Raw genomic sequence first — 23,636 nt, 5'->3', positions numbered from 1 at the left:
GGAAATTTCTTCAAAACTCCTTTCATTTTTAAAACTTAATAAAGCATGTGGAACCCCTAAACCTATGAACCCTTAATACCTACTTGTGCGTGCAAGCCTTTGAGGCAGGTGTCTGGACTCAGAGCATGTCCCCAAAGCCATCCTCCCAGAATGGGGCACCTGATCCACTCAGTTGTCACCATCCTCTGAGCCATCTGACCACCTTCATTCACATGTGGGTACATTGCATTTCAAATCTCCTGGGTCCTTTGCTGTATTTTCTTTTATTTTCCCAATATATTTAAGATTTCCTGAAGAACAAGGACAGCTACTAGACAGTCAAGCATCAAAGCATCAGTAAGGACACTGAGTCCAGACTCATACTACTCACTACCTGTGACCTGGGGACTATTGTTTACCTCTCTTCTGTTGTCTCTCTGTGTCTCAGTCTCCTCATCTTCTGAATGGAAGTGTTAGGATTACTTACCCCATTGGGGTTGCTTTGAAGATTAAATATACAGATGGTCCTCAATTTATGCTGATCCAACTGGCAATATTTCAACCTCATGGTTGTGCCAAATCATACTCAGGAGAAACTATACATCAAGTTTTGAATTTTGATCTTTTCCAGGGCTCCACAAACCACTCAGTACTTTGCATACCATTTTAAAAGGAAGAGGAAGTGGAGGATCAGAAGGAGGAAGAGGAAGAGGAGGAGGAGGATGCCTATAAAGCAAGGCTTTGTCATTCTGATGATTCAATCTAGAAGCCTGCTGCTAGGCCACAGCCTCACCTCCTGCCTCTGATTAGCAAAATGGAGTAAGGACAGACCCCCTTCCAAACCAAGCATGACACAGGCCTTTGTTGGCCACGAGAGCCTGTAGTTTTCAGACAGCCTACTTCCAAATGTGCTGCTCAGAAGCCTCTTGCTTGAAACACACAGGAGGCCCTTGAGTGCTAACCCAAAGGGAAAGCAAGCCTCAATCTGGCCAGCTTGGTTTCTGCTTCCTGGTCTCATGCCCTGGCCTCCTATCACACCCAAGCCTGTCCTATTTGCTTGTGGGTCTGGGATCCTGATGTCCTGTCCAGCTCTTGCTCGCTTCCTCCCCCAGGATTTGGATCTTTTCTCTATAATCACCACCTATCATCCCTCCAAAAATTGTAGTGGTTACTACAGACCACTAGGGATCAGGAAAGACCTCATTCTCCCCACTCCCTAGAATCCTTGCCCCTGTAGACACTAATTCCAATTACTGGTGTTTGCAGAAACTGGCTGCACACTCTGTACACTGGCAGCCTTAGTTGGCCAGGTTCCCTGTCTGACAAGGCTTCAGAGCTTCACCCATTTCCCCAGCCACCTCCAGTTTCTGCACAACCCCATTTCACCAGTGTTGAGCTGCTTCTGTATTTTAGGGTGCTTTGCACCCAAGCTCATTACCACTGTCACAGTGGAAGCCAGGGAGAAAATGACAGTCCTTATCTACCACTGCTGAGTTGATTATTCACAAAGCATCTAACATTTTTTGTCTTTTGTCATAAATATTTGGGGCAAAGATGAACCTCCAATAGGCCTGATGCCTGTGCCCATGGAGGGATACTCCCAGAAAATTAGTCTTCATCACTCAGCCTTGTAGGAAACTCTTGAGAACTTGTTGGGGTTGTTTTCACCAGCTGTTTGCACCTGGTAAGTAAAGCACGTTGTCATAGCCTCCTCAGCTATCAGGAGATCTGGGGCAGGAAGCCAGATGGGTATTAACCCAGCGTGAGAATGGCAAAGCCAGCCCCTAAGCCTGGCAGACTTCTCATTCCATTAGGTGGCATTATTCACAGCTTTATGTCCCTGCAGGGGCCTGTGGTGACCCTGAAATCATACCTCGGCCTGCTAGTATACTGGGCACCTGCTTTGTATGATAATCTCTGCTAGTGTAAGTATTCTTTGACATCAAGGAAAGTTCAAATCCTCTGATCCCCCTGTTGCATCTGTCAGTCACTATCCTATTGGGACAACTTTGCCATTGTCTTGTTCTTCTCAAAGTTTCCTCCAATCCTTATGCAGGCAAGCCGAGTCAAAAGTAGTGAACATTTGAACGCTCACGGCAGCCTCTACCGTGACTTACAGAATGCCTAACCTGTGGGCTTTCTTGAAAAAAAAATTCTTCTTGATTGCATGAGTGAAGAGAGAGATGCATTTTACCCAAAATTTCCAAAAATATGTGCTAAGATCCACCATGAGCCAAATACTATAGGGCATATAAATAAATAAAAGACAAAGTCACTACCCTGAAGAGCCTTGAAGTTTGATGGGAGCAAGTGATAGAGACTTGTCTTGCTCACAGGATGGCCACTATCTTCTACACATGTTCCAACTGTTTCATCATTAGGCTGGTTCTAGCCAGTGAAATGTGATCAGAAGCTATGATGATGCTTCCGGATGGAGGTATCTGATAGCCTCTCTAGACCTTCAAGCTCTCGTTTCTCCACGGGCTCTATCAGTCTGAGTCACTGAATGGCAGCAGGCACAATAGACATGTAGTGTGAGCAAGAACACACACTACTTTATATTATGTGGCCAATATTTGAAGACGATATATTACCCTAGCATGGCTTAGTCTGTTCTAATATGGGAATACAAGAAAATATGAGCAATAAGATTCAACAGCACATGACCCCCCCCCAAGTTTATTCCCACCTGTTGCCTTTGTCTTTGCTGCTCTGTCTTCCTTGAGTGCTCCTTCCTGATCCTTGTGTGGAAGTTTCCCCCCTCTCATTTGGGTCTCACCTACAAAGTTACCACCTTGAAGGCCCTTCCTGACCACCTGGTCCCATACACAGGGCCCCATCACATCACACCTTTCTTAGGCTCTGTGAAATATGCTTCTTTACTGAATTTATCTTACCACAATGAAAACATCATTACAACAGGGTCTGGACTCTTATTATTGCTGCGTTCCCTAAATAGTGGCTGGCGCAAAGTAAGCACTCCATGAACAACTGATTGATGAACAAGTTGAATGAAAGATCTATGCTAGAGAAAAGGGAGGAAAATCATTGAGGGAGGAGGGCCCACAGAGAAGGAAGCTTTAAGTGCACTTTATAGAGAGGGTCGCCCAGGGTGGTGATAGCAGCTGCAGCAGCATGAGCCAGGCCCGGGGGTGGGAGGTTAGAGAGTAGCCTGGAGGGACAGTGGGTTGAGTGGGTTGGCTGGCATGCAGGAGGACAGTGAGGGCAGGTGGTTGAGATCCTCAAATCCAGGTTTATATCTGTGATAGGAGCAAAGGACAGTGCTCTGAGAGCCTGAATAGTGGTGATGTCCCCAAATCCACTGTTTAAGAAAGGATGACTGTGTGAGGATTTCCAAAATAGAGGCCCACAGAGAGAGGCTGAAGACAAAAGCATAGAGGTTAGGATGCGAAATTGCCCAACAGGGTGGTGATTCATGGATAGAGGATGGAAAATCATTCATATGAAGAAAGGATCCATAAAACTTGACCCAGAAAAGTTCCCTGCTGCCCAATGCTACACAATTGAGGGATGGGAAGAAAGAGGAACTCAAAGATTCTTCCACTGGATTCTTGAATTTAGTGATCTCCTACTATTCAACAGCGCCTTTCTGAGCACTCTGGGAGTATCCAATGTAAGACAAACAAAAGCAACAACACAAGACAACACCCACATGGTCCCTAAGCAGATACCCAATGAAACAACTCCATACAGATGGTGGGAAACTTACACCAAAATAGGATTAAAAGTATCTGCATGTTAAAGGCAGAATCTGAGTTTGAATCTTAGTAAAATTAGGACATAATACTTCCCTTATAGGCTATAGTTTTTATGAAGACAAAATGGGCTAAAAGAAAAATTTCGTAGTTTAAAAACACATTTGAGTTTCGCTGCCACAAAGAACAAAAGAATGCCGTCTCTTTTCCAGTGTGTAGATTGTTTTCTTTAATGGAGCATGGGGCATTGGCTTAACAAACTGAAGTATCATAAACTTTTTGGGTGATTGGGAGAGTACTGATAGAAACAGCAGATACAGCTTCACAGAATAGAAATTGGTGTTGCTTATGATTTAAACAAAAGAGTTTAAGGCACAGCCTTGTACATGGGAGTGTTGGTTAAACTCTTGTTAATGAGTTTCTGATAGTTGATCAATCTCCATATCTCACATCTTTACAACTTACTGGAACTGTGTAAGAAAACTCAAATAGAGGGTAAGAAGAAATTTCGACTTCACTGACTTCCTGTTTCTCTTTTCCTCACTTCCTGTCCATGCACTCAGTAACCTCCCTTACATTAGGTCTTCCTGCCTTTCTCTATTCTATTGTTTTTATACCCTGGCCTGAGTAATTTTGCAAGCAATATTTCCAGCACATCATATTCTTAGAAAACTCCTCAGTAGTATTGGATTGGGGCCAGGTATAGAGGACCAGGACATTTCCTTTCACTCCTGATATTCCTCCATGTGGAGAGGCATGGTCTCTCCACATGGAGGAATATCAGGAGTGAAAAGCTTGGCTTAATTTGTCTCCCCATCTCACTCACTTCTCCTCTTCAGTGATAGAAAGTATGGAGGGTGACACTGGCATCCTTGCCAGTCAGCTGTCTCTGCCCTTCCTTTGAAGCAAACTACCAGCAGAAAGCAAATGTCCTGTGATCTTCCCTATGCAAAGACTGGTAAAGCTGCCTGTGCACCCTGTCCTGCTGTGGAAAGATAAATCTGTCAGGAATTTGGTACTAGGAAGCTGATCTGGCTTTCCTACAGAGGACTTCCTTCAATGCAGACTTTTTCCATTTTAAAGCTCCTATCTTGGCTTGTGTCTACTTCTGCCTTTGTTTTATTTCTCTCCTGGCTCAGTAATCAAACCAGGAGGATGGTACTCCTGCCCAGATTCACCTTTGAACTCCAGCAAATGCTTCCTGAGCCTAGAACTTAAAGTCTTCCACTGAAAAATAAAGCCCGGTATCGGCCAACTCCCTGGGCCCTGTTTCCCACCCCTGGGTATGCCATGGGTCCCCGAGAGCCACCATCCTGGGATACTCTGGCTTCCTGGACATACATCATGCTCTTTTTCCTATATTCTAAGCTTGGTTCTTTTGTTCCACTGGCATTAAGATCCACCAAAATTCTCTTAATGGTCCACGAGGCCCACATGCCACCTACCTCTCTGTGAACCCAAGGGATCGGAACTGTCCCTTTAGTGCCACACTTCCCTTTGTTTCCTCTTCCAGGAACCTTCCACTCCTCCTGCCCACTCCCTCCTTCCTACACACATGTCCACCCAACACTACTTTTCTGAGCTCTATAGTTAGGTCCTTCTATCTCCAAGACTCCCCTAAGTCCCCTAAAGAATTCCTAAGTGCTCCTATAGACTATAGTAAATTACCAAACACACTGAATTAAATTTTTTTCTCAAGAATCTTAGAAGGAACATAGATCATATTTATAATTATGCAGATACTTAACACAGAAAATACTTATAACTCTGTAGGTCAGACCTGCACTCCAGATGGTACACTGCCTGGACCCACATAGAAGTCAGACATAGGTGCTACTGTGTATAGTCTAAGAGGAAAGGCCATGCTGGGGAAAGTCACCAACATAGTATCCTTCTGGGATTCTCTGGTCTTCTTGGGAAGGCTCTCTTGAGGAGTTTTATGGAGTGTCTAACTTCTGATTGGTCGGTGAATTAAAGACATTATACCATTCACTCCACTTCTCGATGAGGTGAGCAAGAGGCTGGGACTCCTAGCCCCTACAGTCAAAAGAGAAATCCCCAAATTCAAGAAAGGAAGGTGTATTCAGGCCACCCAGAGTACAATGAGGAAAGGGTCTCGACTCTCAGGCCTCCCCCCATCTAATAAGTGCGAATGCCAATGTGTGGTGCTCAGGCAACAGCAGGTCGCAGCTCAAATGACATGTCTGCATGTTGAGGCCACTACATTTTTCTCACTGGTTTGAAGCTTGGGAAGTTTGATATGTCCCTTTGAAGTCTGCTCAGTGTCTGGGGAATGCATGGATTTTTCTGGGGTAGATAAGACCCTCTTGGGCTCAAGTATCAGAAGGCTTTCCTCCACTTTATTAATGCTGCTGGGAAAATGAGGAGAACTAAACTCTACAATTTTCAACAGGAAGCGTTGAATCTACCTTGCTTGAAAGAATAGACCCCATGGATTATCCTTAGGGGATAGTGAGTTTTCTATCACATGAGGCAATCAACATGGGCCACAGGACTATCAATCAAGCATGCTACAGGAAGGACTCCCATCTTTAGGGAAAGCCCTTTGGTGAGCCCTATAAGAACACAGCTTTTGCCCTTCTGCATTCTTCTAATTCAAATGCACTGTGCAAAGCATCCTGTTCCCATCCCTTTTGAGATTTGGAATCATTACCACTGGACACCTTCCACACATTGGATTGATCACATTCAAGTACTTCCAACACAAACACAGGATTGGCGACACAGTACCAATTTTGGTGAGCCACTTGGCCACAGCACCATAGATCTCGTCCAGGATGAGGATGACCACGAGGTTGATGATGACTGCTGTTGCTGTCACTGTCACCCGGACATTGGAGCGTGTGGCTTTGTTGAGAGACAGAGCAGCTGCAGTCGTGATCCGATACACAATGACCCCAAAGACAATGGAGAATGTCAGGGCAATCTGTTCACGGCAAACAGGAAGAGACACACATCAGCAAGCAATTCTTGAGCACCTACTATCTGTTCAGTTTAGAGTACTGTCTGCTACATAAGGTGTTATTAAACTGCAATCCTTCAGTGGACAGTAAAGGAACTGCAAACCCACCAAATCCTTATGCAGAATCCTGAGTGTAGGTATATTTTCCAGGGGAGAATATCTTTAGTTTTAAAGCAGATTCTGAACAATCTAAAATACACACACACACACACACACACACACACACACACACACACACACATGCATACACGTATACACACACAAATCTGGAGGAAAACTGTGCAGTGTACAACACACCCTGTAATTTATTTCATTAAGTATGTTTCAATTGACTATATTATTGTTCACTTTTGAACAAAAATAAATAATATTTAAGAATGCATTAAATGCTAAATAAAGAGCATAGCTGCTGAAAGAACTCAGAGTACAGGGGACCAAGCAGATCTGGTGGGCCAGGGAGTATTTATAGAGGAAGTGGGATTTGAGCTGGACCATCCATGAAATGAAATAGGAAGTCACAGAAAAAGGTGTTTGAGCTGCAAAGGGATGAGCTATGGCTTGTTGGTTACTCAAAAGAGAAAAAAAAAAGGGGAAATAAATCAGGAGTGATATTTTCAAACTCAGTCCTCAGGATGATTTCTCTATCAGGTGACTTAAAATGGGAGTGGCATATTTTTCACTTGGTACATAAATCTCTCACTGCTGTGTTCCAAAAGGAAATGTACCAGCCACATGACCTCCAAATCCCCTATTTCCTATTTCTAGAACTAAGAATAATAAGGGACTCTCCTAGACCTACATCAGCCCAAGAGCCCCACTCCTTTCCTATATCCCCACTCTCCTTCCTCTCCCCATCACAACCAAGGACGGACCATTGACAGGATGCTGTGAGAAGAAAGTGCCCTGGGTAAGCCTTTCTGAGAGCACAGAGGGAGAAAAGGCAACTGCTAGGTGCATCCTGTGCTCAGAGTGATTCCAATTTTCTTCAGTCTCTTGAAGCCTTTTTTTTTTAGCATTTTTTCTGCAAATGAGGCTGTAGGGAACAGGGGACAGTGGCACTGGCTATGGAGGCTAAATGGGAAAAGTAGGGGGAGAAAAGGGCAGGTATAAGTTTCTGAAAGCAGAACCTGAGCTGGACTACATGTTCTGGAGGGAGGGAAGAAGGAGAGGAGGGGCTGAGGCTTGGGCAGGGCTTCACAGGCAGTGTGAATGACACTCTGGTGGGCTGGAAATGGGTTGCAGATGTGTCCAGATATAGACACCTTCAGAGCTCCAGGGAGTGCTGGCGATGCTGAAGCTGGGGGTACTGGTGGCAGACTCTGCTTTTTATGCTGTTGTTATGCTTTATAAATATTAGTATATGCCCTGTGGACCATGGTGTGAGAAAGAAGCCCTTGCTAAGAGAGGCAGGAAGGTAGTGTTCTCTGGGTAAAATGTGTGTATGTGTGTGTGTGTGTATGTGTAGGGGAGGATAGATGGGGAAAACACTTTGTGGAAGGCCTGACTTAGGGTTCAGGGTGGGGGTGGGAGCAACAGAGACACCAGCCTGCAGGACGAAAGAGGGATGACTACCATGTGAGTGGGAAAACCTGGACATGACATCACCCTGCTCCAACAATGTAGACATTTCACTTCCTGCTCCTCTGGGATTGTCACCGCCAGAGAGTAAGGGCCTGGAAAATGTGGTGTGAGATTCTTTTCCCCCAAAATCACTTTTGCAGTGAAGACCAGGGATGGAAGTATTGATGAAGCAGTGGAGGGCAGGTCATTGAGGAGTGAGTGTGTGTGTGTGTGTGTGTGTGTGTGCGCGCGCACTCATGCATGCACGATTGGGTGAACGACGGAAGAAAAAAAATAGCAAAAACATCCTTTGCTTTAGGGTTTTGGGGGAGTGACATGGAGGACCCCAAGGGGAGGAGATAGGCTGTTGGGTTTCTCTGAAACGCCTGGCTGCTAGAGTCGGGAACAAAAGAACACCCTTCCTTGCCACTCAAAGTGTGGTCCAGTTCAGTTACACCAGCTCGAGCTGATAGAGATGGAAAATCTCATATACAACTCCAGGCCTACTGACTTGGAATCTGCATTTTAACAAGATCCCTACTCAGGTCCAAAAGCACCTCTGTGCTCACTTTCGGAAGCCCTCTTCATCCCTAGCCTCTCTTGCCCTGTATACCTATCTCCAACACCCTCTCTCCAGTCTTTGATTATTCTTTGCAGCCTTATTTTCTTTGGTCTTTGTTTTCTATCCCTTGAAAAACTCAGGTTCTGAACTTCTCCTTTGCTATTTCCAAGAGCATCTCTAACTTCTACAGTTTTCAAGCTGGAAAAACTTGAAGAGCACCAACTCAGTGCTGTGATCATTTTGCAGACCAAGAAGCAGGCATGGCAAAGGGAAGGGATTTGCTCAAAGCCACTGGTATGGCTCTACTCCTAGTCTCCTGGATTGTGGTAGGAATTAAAGAATTTTAACATTTAGGAATCGTTCTCATATAGGCTTTTGCGAGAAACCATCTGTAAATTACATGAGGATCTTCTCTCAGTATGGTAGCCAGGGAGATTTAGGTTTGGCATTTCGAACTATCGGTGGCTCTCCCATGAGCAATACATTATCCAAAGCATGTAAACTTTATATCCGCTCTGCTACGAAGATCCCTCATCGTAGCTCTGGAGATGGGAGTAGTAACCTATTGGGAACTGGACAGCCCACCTTTAACCTTTTTTTGGAGAAGAACATTCCATGGAAGGCCTTTGATGTTTCCTGATATAAATAAAGCAGGCGCAGGCTCCATTTTGCCATAGTCTAGAAGCTCAATCCATCTGATCGGTTGGCCCATCCTGTCCCTGCTTTTGAAACTACTTTTTGTGTTCTGTGGTTTTTTTCACCATTCTATTTTTCTTAGCTTTTATTTCTCAACCAGCCCACTCCACCGAGGGGAACCCCATTTCCACCACCAGCATGGGACATGGGTGAGAGGCTTTGGTCTTGTACAAAAGGAAACTGAGGTCCAAGAAGCAACAATCTAATTGATCTAAGGCCTAGAGGGGACATGACAGAGCTGAGATGCTAAGGGTGCCTTCCTGATGTCCTTATTCAATGCACATCTTCCCCTGCACTAATCACTACAATGGTCATGCAAGATATGCTTTTTATAAATGAGATCTAATGATGATCCAGCCCTGCTCTATAGTTCCTAAGTCTACAATCCCACCCTGATATTAAAACTCAGGTCTTCTGGCAAAATCCAATACCATGTCCATTACTTGTGTCTGGATGATATAATTAACTTCATTTTTTAAATATAACAATTTTTTTATCATCTATTATGTAAACCACTGCACTGGGTATATTATTGCATGTTTGTGATCAGTCTCCCACAACTATATTGAAAGAAAATTGGTTTGGGGTCACATTCTATGGCTTATGCCATTTCAGTGTGGAGGCAGCTTGGCAAAAATTTGCTGACTCTCAGCTATGGGTAACCTGGTCACCTGGCATATGATCACATTAGCATAGTTCCTGTGGCCTTTTGTGTTTTAATCCCATAACTTGATCTCTGGGGCATAAAAAATGGTATTGCAATGTTAAATCAAGCTACAGATCCCAGAGTACTATCTGACACTACAAAAAAGGAAGAAGAAATAGCCTTGTCCCTACTCTCCAGGACTTCCACTCTGAAGCAAAGTTGAGAAATCATTGCATATATACAACAGGGTAACCCTAGTAAGTAGCTAATCAGTCACAGGCCTCACTTGGTTCATGAGCTTCTGGTAAGCTTTCAGCCGAGAGTAGAACAGTCAGAGGAAACCTTGTGGAAAAAAGTTTAAGATAGATTCCTATGGGAAAGACTTAGAGGAAAGAATAAGGAAGAGGAAGAACTTTCCAAAAAAGAGAGGAGAAGCATGCAGAAATGCATAAGGCAGAAGCAATCTCTGCTGATCCAGTGGGAGATTGTCCAACCTAGGATACAATGCAGTAGTCTAGTGGCTCAAAAAACAAAAAACAAAACCAAACAAAAAGCCTCAACACACACACACATACACAAACACACACACACACACACACACACACATATCATGGCTTTATCACTGACATAATAAGTTTCCCCTGACATCCACTTAAATAATTTGTTTATCTCTCAGTCATTCATTCTAACACATGTCTGAAGCACTTCCTATCTGCCAATCACAGTAATAAGTGTCAGTAAAAAAAATTATAAGAAGAAATACAAATGTTCAATGAACATATGAAAAAATGCTCAATATCATTACCCACCAGGGAAATGGAAATCAAAACCACAATGAGATACTATCTCACTCCATTTACAACAGCTATTGTCAAAAAGACAAAAAATAATAAAAGTTGGCAAGATTGTACAGAAAAAAAAGAGCTCATACATTGTTGGCAGAAATGTAAATTAGTACAGACGCTATTGAAAACAATATGGAGGTTCATATAAAAAAAAGTAAAAATAGAACTACCATATGTTTCACCTATCCCACTCCTGAGTATATATCCAAAGGAAATGAAGTTGGCATACAAGAAATACCTACTTGCCCATGTTTATTATAGCACTATTCACAATGGCTAAGCTATGGAATCAGCCTAGGTGCCCATCAGCAGATGAATAGGTAAAAAAAATGTGGTATGTATACATAATGGAGTATTATCCAGCCATAAAGAAGAATGAAATCCTGTTATTTACAGCAACATGGATGGAACTAGAGAATGCTATGTTAAAAAAAAATATGCCAGACATAGGAAAACAAGCATCACATATTCTCTCTCATATGTGGAAACTATTTTTAAAAGAGTCAATCTGAAAGCAGAAGAGATATTACTAGAGAATGGGAAGGGAGGAGAGCTGGGTGAGAGTGGAAGAAGTGTGGTTGAATAAGATCAATGCATGCTTTATGCATGTCTGGAAATACCACATAGACTCCCATTAATATTTATAACCAATGTGTTGATAACAATTTTACAACAGAAATTATTCCCTTTGTGTAGTTGATCTTCTAGTGGGAAAAGACAGACAATAACCACATAGACAGATAAAATATACAATAACTCTGGTGTGATAAAAACTGTGATAAAAACCGTGGGGACAAATGAGTTAGACAGGAATATGGGGATAGTGTGCAATTTAAATAGGGTTGTTGATAAAGGCCAAGGTGAGAAGGGGACCTCTCATCAAGCACCTGAAGGAAGAAATGAGAGGGAAGGTATTGAGGCAGATGGTGGCTGGTACAGAGTAAGCAAGGGGAGAGCCGGGTAGGAGATGGGTGGGCAGGAGGAGGGGTCAGCCCTGTGCTTTGGCTTCTGTACTTCAGGAAATGAGAAAGTTTTAAGCAGAGGAGTGATAGGATTTGAATTAAGTTTTAAAAAATAAAACTCAGTGTGCTGATGATCTGTAAGGGGCAGTGCAAAATCAGGGAGTTGATGTAAGGTGCTATTGCAGCCATGTAGGCAAGGGAGTAGGAGTAGGTTTCCAATGGTGGCTCCCCAGCCCACAGGTGTAAGTCAGTGATCATATTGGGCATGAGGAGACAGCTCAGGCTGTAGGAGAAGGATATGGCCTCTGACAATCCCCCACCTTATAAAGAGAAGTAAAGTAGAAGGAAGGGAACCAGAGGTGGGAAGCAGAGAGGGAAAGGGAAAGTACTGCAAAATAAAATTGACCAGATTATATTGTCACTGTGTGCATGCATAAGTATGTAACCATGAAGCCCACTATTATGTATAATTTTTAACAATTAAAAATAATAACAAAAAGAGAAAACAAAGAGTTAATTCAAAAAAGGAGAAAGAAAAAAACCTTATAACTCAAGAAGATTGGAAAAGAAAGAGAATTCTCTTTGTTCAAGCCGTCTTCCAACAAGACAGGGCAAATGAAATGGCAAAGGGCTTTTCTTTGCTCTTGTCACCCCATAAAAATTACACCCAACTGGCATACAGCACCTCTAAATCTCTCCTAGTGGCTGTGGTCCTGCCATCTTCTGCCAAGGAGCAGTCACAAATGGTGGAGGAAGGAAGGAGATGGGAGATACTCATCTTTATTGGTCTTTATTGAAGTAGGTGCTCTGGGTAGACCATCATTTCCTGACAAAATATTATTCTTTCCTAACCACCACCCTAGCTCCTTGATTTCATGCTCCACACCTTGTTTAGGATAACTGCAAGCTCCTCTTTTTGTTCCTCCTTTTTGTTTCTAGAAGACTGAGCTTTTAAAAAAAAAAAAAAACATAAAGAAACAAGGGAAAGATAGTACCAAAAAAGAATTTTTAGCTGGGCACAGAGGCACATGCCTGTCATCCCAGCAGCTCAGGAGGCTGAGAAAGGAGGATTCTACGTTCAAGGCCAAATTCAGCAACTTAGCAAGGCCCAAAGCAACTTGGTGAGACTTAAAAATAAAAAGGGCCAGGGATGTGGCTCAGTGATAAAGTGCCTCTGGATTCAACCCTTAGTAGCAAAAAATTAAAAAAATAAAAAATTAATAAAAATTTAATAGGTAGGGAACCACATAATTTATTGTACAGCTTGGATTATTATCCAACCTAGATTACTTCTGAAAGCAAAAAAAAAAAAAAAAAAAAAAGAGGTACTATAAAAATTGTCCCACATCAGTAAGCTTAGACCAGGCTTGAGGACTGGACTTTAAAAGGCTGATCCAGAGGGGGTTACCTGCTCCCCCTGCAATCTTACACTTCACTCCCAGCCCCCACTCACACATCCTGGGCTCAGCACTGCTCATGGCAGATGGGGAACCCCAAACATGGCATGATGGTCAGTTAGTTCTTGGTTCTGAAACAGAATCTTGCATTTATCTCAAGATTAGGAGTTGAGTGGATTGAAAATGGGTTATGTTTTGTTTTTTAAAAGGCAATCACATATTATTTCTAAACAACACACACACAAAATTCCCGTCCTCAGTCTACCTTTAGAAGATCTCTATCAAAGTAAAAAAAAAAAAAAAAGAAAGAAAGAAAGAAACTTTCAGGATGATCCAGCATTGACCTGGTTTTCAGCATTTCTCAGATGGTGGTCAGTGATTTATATGTTGATGTGCTGAAGATGATGGCACAAGGTCTTTTCCCAGACAATAGATAAGCTAGTTTCAGTCTCTTCTTCCTTGGCTTCTCAGTTACATGTGATGCAATGGATTGCCCTCCTCTTGATACACTTTCTTGACCCCTAGCTCTCTCCTAGCTATTCCTTTTCAATCTTCTTTCTGGCCTTTTCCTCCTGTGTTCCCAAACTATAATACTGAACTTTTTTTTCCCTATTTACCTCACTCCCCTGGTGATCTCATGCAATTTCTTGCCTTTAAATACCATCCATAACCTATTATGTCTCCATCCTGGATGAGAAGCTGAGCTCTAGAGTCACATCCATTCATGAGAACAACTCTAGAATTTCTCTCCATCCCAGTAAGTGATACGTGCAGCCTTTTTATTTGCTTAAAGATAGAAGCATAGAGCCATGCTCCATTTCTCTGCATTTTATATAACAAGATCAAATGCTTTCAGGTCCACTTTTGAAATGGAACCAGCACCTGACCACTTTTCACTATCTCCCCACCATACTTATTGAATTATTGCAATAGCTTCCCAATGCAATCTCCCTCTTCCTAACTGTGCTTTCCTAACATCATTTCTCACTACAGCAATATGACCTTTCTGATGTCAGAATGGGTCACTCTTCTACAAAACCTCCAGCTGGGGTTCCCATCTCACTTAGGTAAGCCCAGTCCTTGCTGTGGCCTGTGGGGCCCATGCCTTGGCTCCCTATGATCTCTCTGACCACATTCCTTCCACCTCTCCCTTTCTCTAGGGTACTCCGCTCCAGCCACACTCTAGCTACTGCTTGCTGTTCCTCTATACACCAAACTCCACCCACCTCGGAGCCTCTGCCCTCACTCTTTCCTTTGCTTAGAATGTTCCCCTAGAATTCCCATGTGACTGGCTCTTTCCCCTTATCCAGATCCCTGGTAAAAATCTCTTTACTAAGAACTTCCCTGACCAACCTATTTAATACATGCATATTGTGTATTTTTAAATTTTATTGTGAACATATGGACAAATTCCTTTTACACATACACATGCACACACGGCTGAATGAACAAAGAAAACTCCAATACAACCCAGATCAACAGCCAGCATCTCTGCATGCCCTCCTTCCTATTCCCTGGTACCCAATGCCCACTTTCACTAGCTTCTCTTTGTGGCAATCATTTCCTTGCTTACCTTTATAGTTCTGTCACTTGGGTATATACCCTTAAACAACAGAGTTAGGATTGTTTCTTTCTGAACTTTGATTAGAATCAAACCACATTTATTCTTCTGTTTTGGTTTCTTTCACCCATGTTGCCATTAGTTTGCTCAATTCCGTGACTATGTAGGACTTAATTGTATAAATATACCTCGATTTGTTTATCCATTCTAGTGGGGATAGGCATTTGGATTATTTCCAGTTTGGGGTTATTATAAACAGTGCTTCCATAGACATTTTTTTTGTACATGTATTTTGCTGTGCATGCAAATAAGTTTTTCCAGGGCATATACCCAGGAGTGGAATTTCAGGCCATAAATTTTAGTTTTACTAGATAATGCCAGCCTATTTCTAAAGTGTCTTTTATTAGAAATTTCCACTCCCACCAGCAGTGTATAAAAGTTTCTTTTGATCTATATCTTTTCCAACACTTGTTATTGACAGACTTTTTAATGGCATATTATCTGCTGGGTACATGTGGTATTTTACTGTGGTTTAAATTAGAATTTCCATGATTACTAATGAGATTGCATACTCGTTTTTAGATTTATTGGCCATTTGAATTTCCTCTCTTACGAAGTACCTATTTTTCCAGTTTCTTAATTGCACACTTTTTCATTGGTTTATGATTCTTCATACGTTTTGAGGCTAATTCTTTGCATTACAGTGTTGTGAAATATTCTTCTACTTTAAAACAGTCATAGTCCCTGATTTCTATCTTCTTCATTCCTATAAAACCAGCAAAACCAAAGGCTAAGTTTGCCTAGATGGGAAATTGTCCTTAAGGTAAAATCAGTATTAGGTCCAAGGTTTATTTCCTTGGTTCCTATTTCCATTTGAATTTCAACCTAGTGTTATTACTATCCTGCCAGCCTTTCAAGGCTTTAAGAAGATTGGAAAATACTTTTATCCAAACTTTTTCATCAATTATGGCAAAATGAGATGTTACAAACCCCACCTCTACTAGAGATGGAAGTCTGTTTTACCTATTGTCTATAAACTCCTTAAGGAAGAAATTGTTTATTGCTTTATTCAGTGACTAATAATAATGTCGATGACATAGCTGCATGCTTTAAGTATTTCTTGAATGAATGGATAAACTCTTGGATAGCAATGTGCATATTGTAAGGGGCTTTGAGAGCTAAATTAAACTTTATATCATTTCAGCTTAATACACTGCAACTCACCACATATTCTTGAATATATTCTATATGCTTTATACTTAGGCAAAGAGAAGACAACAAATTTAGCTGCTAAGCTTTGACAACTCTGCACTTCATCTGCAAAATGAGAAGCTGAATCAGATGGTGTCTAAGCTTCCTTCACTTCTCAAATGCCTGGGATTAGGATGTGGCTCCTGTCTTCTATAATCAAGATGGTAAAAATAATCGCCATTATAATCTCAAACCAGGGTCAGAGTTACCTCTGGCCACTGGGCCCATAAAATTATGATGCTTTTCCAATCCTAATTTTTGGAATAAGTTATTCCTCTTCCACCCTGCAACTAATGTGTATTCCAGCTTAGAAATACTCTGAGATGTAAGTGCACATTCTCCTTACACAGAGACACTAGAATACTGAATAAATAAAGAAAATCTCCCCACAAAGAGGGACAGGTGTGTTTGTGACTCTAACTTGCTCCTTTGATGTTCAGCTTTCCTGAGGTCTTGCAGCTTAAGTTACTGTTGTCTTACCCATCTTGGCTCCTAAGAAGGTACTCCTCCCGCCCGATCTGATTTGAACAGGAATCAAAGGCTCCTCCCTCCCTCAGCTGTCCCTGACATAGCTGAGATTACCCAGGTCTTGCAAAAATGATTTGCCAAACTCTACGGCAGAATACAGGGAAATCAACTCAGCATCTCTAGGGATACTGTTACATCAGACTTAGAGCCCCAGCTGGCTATCTCTTTTGGCTTCTGGGTACTGGTCCATTCCACAAATCATCAGAGAGAGCCACCCACAGTCCAAACAGGCTGCCACAGTTCTGCAGCCTCAGCCTTCGAAGCAGCATTACCCCTCCACATTCTCAGTCTGAGGACATGGGAAGGCACTCTCTCACAACCCTCTCTATGGAAGTTCCAACTTCAAACATGTGTGGTCAATGGCCTCACTATTTTCTAAGATCCGGCTTCTCTATGCAGGACCGTGGCTTCACCTTTACCCGCCCCTCATTATTGCTATAACATAAGAGAATAAAATACCCACAGTGTTCACATAACAGGATACACACACACACACACACACACACACACACACACACACACACACACACAGTCATAGCCACACGGTCCCTCAAGGGAATTACCATGAACAAGATGGAGGCAAAGTTCATCAAGTAACCTGGGAACCGATCTTTCCAAGTCAGTTTATCTTCATCATCCTGGGAAGAAACAGAAGAGTAGAGATAATCAGAAGTCACAAATAACATACTTTATTCTTAATTTTTTTTACACATCATTAATCATTTGTCACTCTGTACAGATATTTTTCTAGCCACAGATGCCTTACCTTCTATGTCAACAAAGGCCCTCCTAATTTTTGTGGTTTCTAGATGAGCTGACATAGCCCAGAAAATGACAGTGAGATGAAGACAAGATTTTATTTCACCCTTACTCTGGTCTCAAGTTCTAGTGTAATCACTCATCAACTGTGTGATATTGGTCATGTGTCTTTATATTTCTGACCCTCTCTCTCTTCATCTGTAAAGTGGGCACGGTAGTTACGCCTGCCCTGTCTTCTGCACTGGATGGCTTTATTTATTTGTTTTCATGAATCAAGAAAAGGAATAGACAAGGGCAGATGCAACCCAATCACAAAGCAGCATTCTCTAAATAGATTATCCTCTAAATAAAATATCAACCACTGACCTCAGTTCTAATAACTATATGAATTAGCCACAATTTTTATTCTTTAAAAAAGCCTGTCTATAGTATCATTTTTTTTTTATTCTCCAAAGCAACTGTATTATCTCTTTGTGTCAAATGCAAACACTTTGAGGCACAGGTTAAGCTGAGCCATTCCACAGATGTGATTAAGAACTCTACGTTTTCCCCTGGTACAGTTCACCCAGGCCGCACTCCTGGGATAAACATATTACCCACCAGAGTCCTCTTTCAGCATATTCTGAAGACCCACCCTTCTTTAGTTGGGGGATGCCAACAGGCATGAATCATAAAACGTTCTGTTGTATAATTGTGGTATACTTAGGGTCCAGGCACTTGCTCCCGCTGAGCTACAGTTCTGTAAAATTAGAATCAAGACAGCTGTCCTGACTACCACCCGTGATTGTGGTGAAGATCTTCTGAAGCCACATTTATGAAGGTGCAAAGCACACTGTACCAGCAGGTTGGCATCTGCAGGGAGTCTGAGACAAATTCAGCAAGGGAGGGCTCCTGGCCCCCTGCTCTGTTTTCTCTTCTCTCTCCACGGGTACTTTGGAACACACCTGATTTGGCTCTAGCAACAGTGCCATCTAGCCTTTGAAAGCCTGTACTGTAAGCTAAGGACCTTGGCCTAAAAGACTCCTTTCTCAAATCCTCTGTGTGCCCACTCCGTATAGACTTTGGAGGCAGGCACAATGAGGAGACAGAATAAAGACTAGATGGTCACTGTCCCCAGAGTCTCACAGGCTAACAGAATAGAGAAGGCACCAGCATACCCCAAAGGCAAGAATCAGTCAGCTTGGGAGCGAGGGTTGTCTTGGGAGGGAGCAGATGGGGGCCGGAGGAAAGAAATGGTCTCATTGCATGTCTGGAACCAAGCATAGAGTTTTGCTGGCTTAATAAATGGACTAGAAAGAATTAAGGTTGAAGTCATTTAGTAATTAGTATATTGACTTACAGATATGTAAACAAGTCATATACTTAGATTTGCATAACTAGGGGTCGCTGGACCCTTAGTTCCATAGATTGTTGCATCAGATGGTGAGAACAAGGAAACTATGGTGGTGACCATTCCAAATAGAGGGGAGCATAATCCTATGAGAAATAATTCTATTTCTAATGGGGTTGGAAGAGGACTCACTCATAATCTTCTAACTTAGGTCAGATATCAAAAAGAAGGGAATTTCCTTCATTTTCCTTCGGTATTAATTCTTAGTGTCACTCATTGTTTTCCTGATGTTTCACTGGTGTTTTCCTTTAAGGTATCTTGGAAGCATTTTCCTTTAAGATATCAACAAGGGAAATGGAAGATAGGCTGGTGACTGAGGACATCAGTGGGGATTCTGAAGACCCCGAGGGGCTCTCACTGAGGCCTCCCTAATTGTAATCAAGGTCTTGGTGAATGAGTCTGGATTTAGTTCCACTCAATAAACACGGCCTGAGCATTTCAATAGACCAGGCTGTGGGCTAGATTCTGAAGACACAGTGAGGAAAGGGCTCAGCCTGCCCAGGAGGAGCTCAGAGACCAGAAAGAACACAAGGAAAAGGACCCGAAAGCTAAATCTGATCAGGAAACTGGCATGACTATTTTGAATACCAAGGAGAAAATAAAATTAAAAAGCAACTGAATTGGAGGGTCTCTCAAAGCAACTATGTTGAAAAATACTCATTTTGATGTACATATTCTAGTATTTGTTGAAAAATCCTTGTTAAGTTTACAGTGATTAGCTTTCTTTTTTCTTTCTTTTCTTTTCTTTTTTTTTTTGGAAGGCAGAGCTTCCAACATACACATAGTGCTCACACATCGAGATACTATCCAAACACTAGAAGCAAAGAGAAAACTCAAAGATTACAGACTGCATTCCAGTTCCCGAAATTATTAGTAAAGGGAACAGTGAAGAAAGCAGTTTTTACTCATAATAATCTGGCTGTAACAATAAAAACCAATTAAAACTCCCCAGTCACCAGTACATTGAAGAAGTGAAGATTTATGGCAAAATACCCTTAACTTAAGTTCATTCTTCCTAAAAGTCACATCACCAACATATGGGACAGCAGAAAGGGAACTTTCTTGGAAGCAGACATCTCGTTCTGAACTCTTAGAGCTAATACTTACTAGGCAAATGAGGTTAAGAGATTCTTAGAACCTGTTTCTTTATCCGCCAAATAATTATATTCCTTTTCTATAAAATATGTAAACTAGTTGTATCCATTACACTAAATGACCATGTGTTTTAAGTTAGTCAACCTATGGAGAGGGCCAAGAGAATGCTAGCGTGCAGAGGTAAGAACTCTGAGCATCTTCCTCTCCTTCTAAGAGATGACAGGACTAGGCTTATTGCTTAGTGGTAGAGTGCTTACCTAGTATGCTCAAGGCCCAGGGGTCGATCCCTAGCACCAAAACAATAAATAAAATGTGGATCACATGAGTGAATGCACATGAGAGAGCTTTGTAAACTGCAAGGCTTATACAAAAGTAAGGTCTCATCAGCTTCATGATTATATTAAAAGCATGTGATTATGAAGCACTTAGCTAATGTCACCATTATTCAGGCATGAGCCTAGCTGTTGTCTGTGCTTATTTCTTTGTTTCTGCTGTCTGTGTCTATGTCCCTGCATTATGGGTCCTGCTTATAAGTCTCCAAGCAGCAGGTAGTACAATAGTATTCACAATAAAACCACACAAGTAAGTGCCCCTTTCAGCAAACTGAAAACTTAGAAATAAAATCAATGAAAAGGCAGTAGGTGAGAATATTATCTACACAAATCCCTTGGAGAAAAATGATTTTGAAAAGTGGCAATTATCCCTAAGATTATTTGTCTTTCCATTTTTAATTAAAGAATACTTTACAGATATGTAGTCAAATTAACCTTTGCAAGTGTGAAGTTTTGCAAATTTTGACAAATATATAGTCATGTAAACATAACAACACTGAAGACATAGAACAATTTTAATACTTCCCGATATACTCCCCATGTGGCTTTCTAGTCTATCTCCTACCCAATTCCCAGAACCTACCAAGATCTGTTTTATGTCCCTCTTGTTTGCCTTTTCCAAAATTTTATAAAGTGTATCCATGCAGTATGTAGCCTGTTTTGAGTCTGTCTTCTCTGACTTAGAGCAGTGCACTTGAAATTCATCCATGTTGTTTTATAGCTCAGTAGTTCATTCCCTTTTATTGGAGAATAGCACAGATTTCACTGTATGGATGTACTTTAGTTCATTTATCCATTTATTACACAAGGTAATGTTTGTATTGTTTCCAGATTTTAGCAATTACAAATAAAGCTATTCTAAGTATTATCGTACCAGTTTTGGGGCAAATATAGGCTTTAATTTCACTTAGGCAAATATCAGCTAATGGAATTGCTGGGTCATACAATAAGTGCATGTTTGACTTTGTAAGAAACTGCCAGAATCTTTTCCAAAGGAGTTGTGCAATTTTGCATTTCCATAAATAGTGTATGTTAGTTTCTTTCTCTACTTTATTTCTTTAAATGAATATTATAGAATAGTTTTAGATTTAAAGAAAAACTTCAACAATACAGGGAGACCCTATACTCTGCACTCAGTTTCTTCTACAAACACAGAATACTTTTCAAGACTAATGAACCTACATTGTATACTAATATTAACAAAAGTTCACATTTCATTTGTATTTCCTTAGTATTTACCTAATGTCCATTGTATGTTTCAGCATTGCATCCAGGATGACACATTTAGTCTCCAACACTCTTTAGGCTTCTATAGACTGTGGAACTTTCTCAGACTGTCCTTATGGTTGATGACCTTATGATGAACTTATCAGTTTTGAGATGTAGTGGTCAAATTTTTTGTAGAATAACCCTCAATATAAACCCATTTGACTTTTTTTTGCATGATTAGACTGAAGTTTTGGATTTGAGGGAGGAAGACCATAGAGGTAAAGGACCACTTTCATGGGGCTAGGTGTGTAGCTCTGTGGTAGAGTGCTTGCCTCACACCTTTAAGGCCCTGGGTTGATCACTAATACTGATTTAAAAAAAGAAAACACTCATCTCTAGCAATTAGAGAAAGGCAAATCAAAACTACTCTGAGATTTCATCTCACTCCAGTCAGAATGGCAGCTAGTAAGAATACAAACAACAATAAGTGTTGGTGAGGATGTGGAGAGAAAGGCACACTCATACATTGCTGGTGGGACTGCAAATTGGTGCAACAATATGGAAAGCAATATGGAGATTCCTTGGAAAACTTGGAATAAAACCACAATTTGACCCAGCTATCCCACTCCTTGGTTTATACACAAAGGATTTTAAAACAGCATACTATAGTAACACAACCACATCAATGTTTATAGCAGCATAATTCACAATAGCTAAATTGTGGAATCAACCTAGATGCCCTTCAGTAGATTAATAGTTAAATAAACTGTGGTATATTTACACATTTGAATATTACTCAGCATTAAAAGAGAATAAAATCATGGCATTTGCAGGTAAATGGACAGAGTTGGAGAATATTATGCAAAGTGAAGTAAGCCAATCCCAAAAAACTAAACTCTGAATGTTTTCTCTGATATGAGGATGCTGATCCATAATGGGGATGGGAGGAGCATGGGAGGAATGGAAGAACTTTAGAGAGGACAAAGGGGAGAAAGGGGAAGGGAAGGAGTGGGGGGCAGGTAGGAAAGATGGTGGAATGAGATAGACATCATTACCCCAAGCACATGTATGAAGACATGAATGGTGAGACTCTACTTTTTGTACAACCAAAGACATGAAAAATTGTGCTCTATATGTATATTATGAATTGAAATGCAGTCTTCTGTCATGTTAAACAAATTAGAATAAGTAAACAAAATTTTAAAAGACAACTTCCATCACATCATATCTCATATCAAAGGGTATAGGCTACGGTGTAACCATCATTGATGATATTACCCTTGACCTCCTGGTAGAGGTAGAGTTTGTTGCATTTCTCTATTTTAATGTTTCTTTTTCCCCTTTCTATACTTTACTCTTCAGAAGGAAGTCACCATTTGCCATATTTAAAGGATGGGGAGTTACACTCCACATTTTTGAGGGCCCAGGATCTACAGATACCTCTAGGTTTTCAATTAAGATTTTTATATTTTGAATATACTTAAGTCAGGCTGTAGAGAAGAGATGATCAATCACACTAATGTTAAGCTAACACAGATGACTTCAAACACTAAAATAAAAAGAACAAAGATGATAAATGCCAAGTGATAGTAAACATTGTGCTAGGCAAAGAACTGAGTTGGGCTTCAATGAAAACAGACTGTAATCCTTTTTCTTCTGGGAAGCCTACAAGGGGCAGGAAGCCAAGTGGCAGCAGCATTACTAGCAGCATCATCCCCTACCTGACTGCCTCCAGTTAAGAACAAGAGGGTCTCAAATGGGGTCAACCTGGTTTTACTAGAATGTTCACACATTTAACTTATTTGTGAACAATTATTTGGGAGCAATGTCACAGAGAAGGAAAAATGAATAAATTTAGAAATGCAATACTTGGGCCTCATTTCCTCTATCACCTTATGAGTTCAATTTCTCTGAGCCTTCATAGCTTCATCTATAATGGGACAACTGGTAAACCTGTCCTATTAAGCACTCAAAGGAGAATATCATACATGTGACAGTTCTTAGAAAATTATCAGTCCTTTTTAGAGAAAAATGTGAGACATATTACTTCTGCATTCATTGAACATCAAAACATGCACAAAATGTTGTGTTAACATTAAGTACTGGAGATACATAAAATAGCTCACATTGTTTTCCCTTAAGGAATATCTTAACTAGTAGAAGAA

The 23,636-nt window shown here is 41.2% G+C and overlaps 1 protein-coding gene and 1 long non-coding RNA gene across 5 annotated transcripts in view; one reads left to right on the top strand and one right to left on the bottom strand.

Annotated features, from left to right (window-relative positions):
• Positions 1 to 16,551, top strand: part of LOC144364963 (uncharacterized) — a 37,442-nt gene extending 20,891 nt beyond the window's left edge. The window contains exon 3 of the long non-coding RNA XR_013423167.1: positions 16,171 to 16,551. This is a non-coding gene — a long non-coding RNA (uncharacterized LOC144364963). The remainder of the gene's footprint in view (positions 1 to 16,170) is intronic.
• Positions 1 to 23,636, bottom strand: part of Ano2 (anoctamin 2) — a 352,659-nt gene that overhangs the window by 60,451 nt on the left and 268,572 nt on the right. For all 4 annotated transcript variants that reach the window (XR_013423166.1, XM_078015366.1, XM_078015367.1 and 1 more), the window contains 2 exons: positions 17,250 to 17,324; positions 6,447 to 6,642 (listed from right to left, as the gene is read on the bottom strand). Coding sequence is in view for 3 of the 4 variants with exons in the window: in XM_078015366.1 (XP_077871492.1) it covers positions 6,447 to 6,642; positions 17,250 to 17,324 (271 nt within the window). In the remaining variant the exon portion in view is untranslated. The remainder of the gene's footprint in view (positions 1 to 6,446; positions 6,643 to 17,249; positions 17,325 to 23,636) is intronic.

The sequence above is a fragment of the Ictidomys tridecemlineatus genome, chromosome 6 (assembly GCF_052094955.1).
Source record: "Ictidomys tridecemlineatus isolate mIctTri1 chromosome 6, mIctTri1.hap1, whole genome shotgun sequence".
In the NCBI taxonomy this organism is placed as follows: Eukaryota; Metazoa; Chordata; class Mammalia; order Rodentia; family Sciuridae; genus Ictidomys; species Ictidomys tridecemlineatus.
The sequence above is the reverse complement of the archived record's forward strand: the minus strand, read 5'-3'. Positions and strand labels throughout refer to the sequence as shown.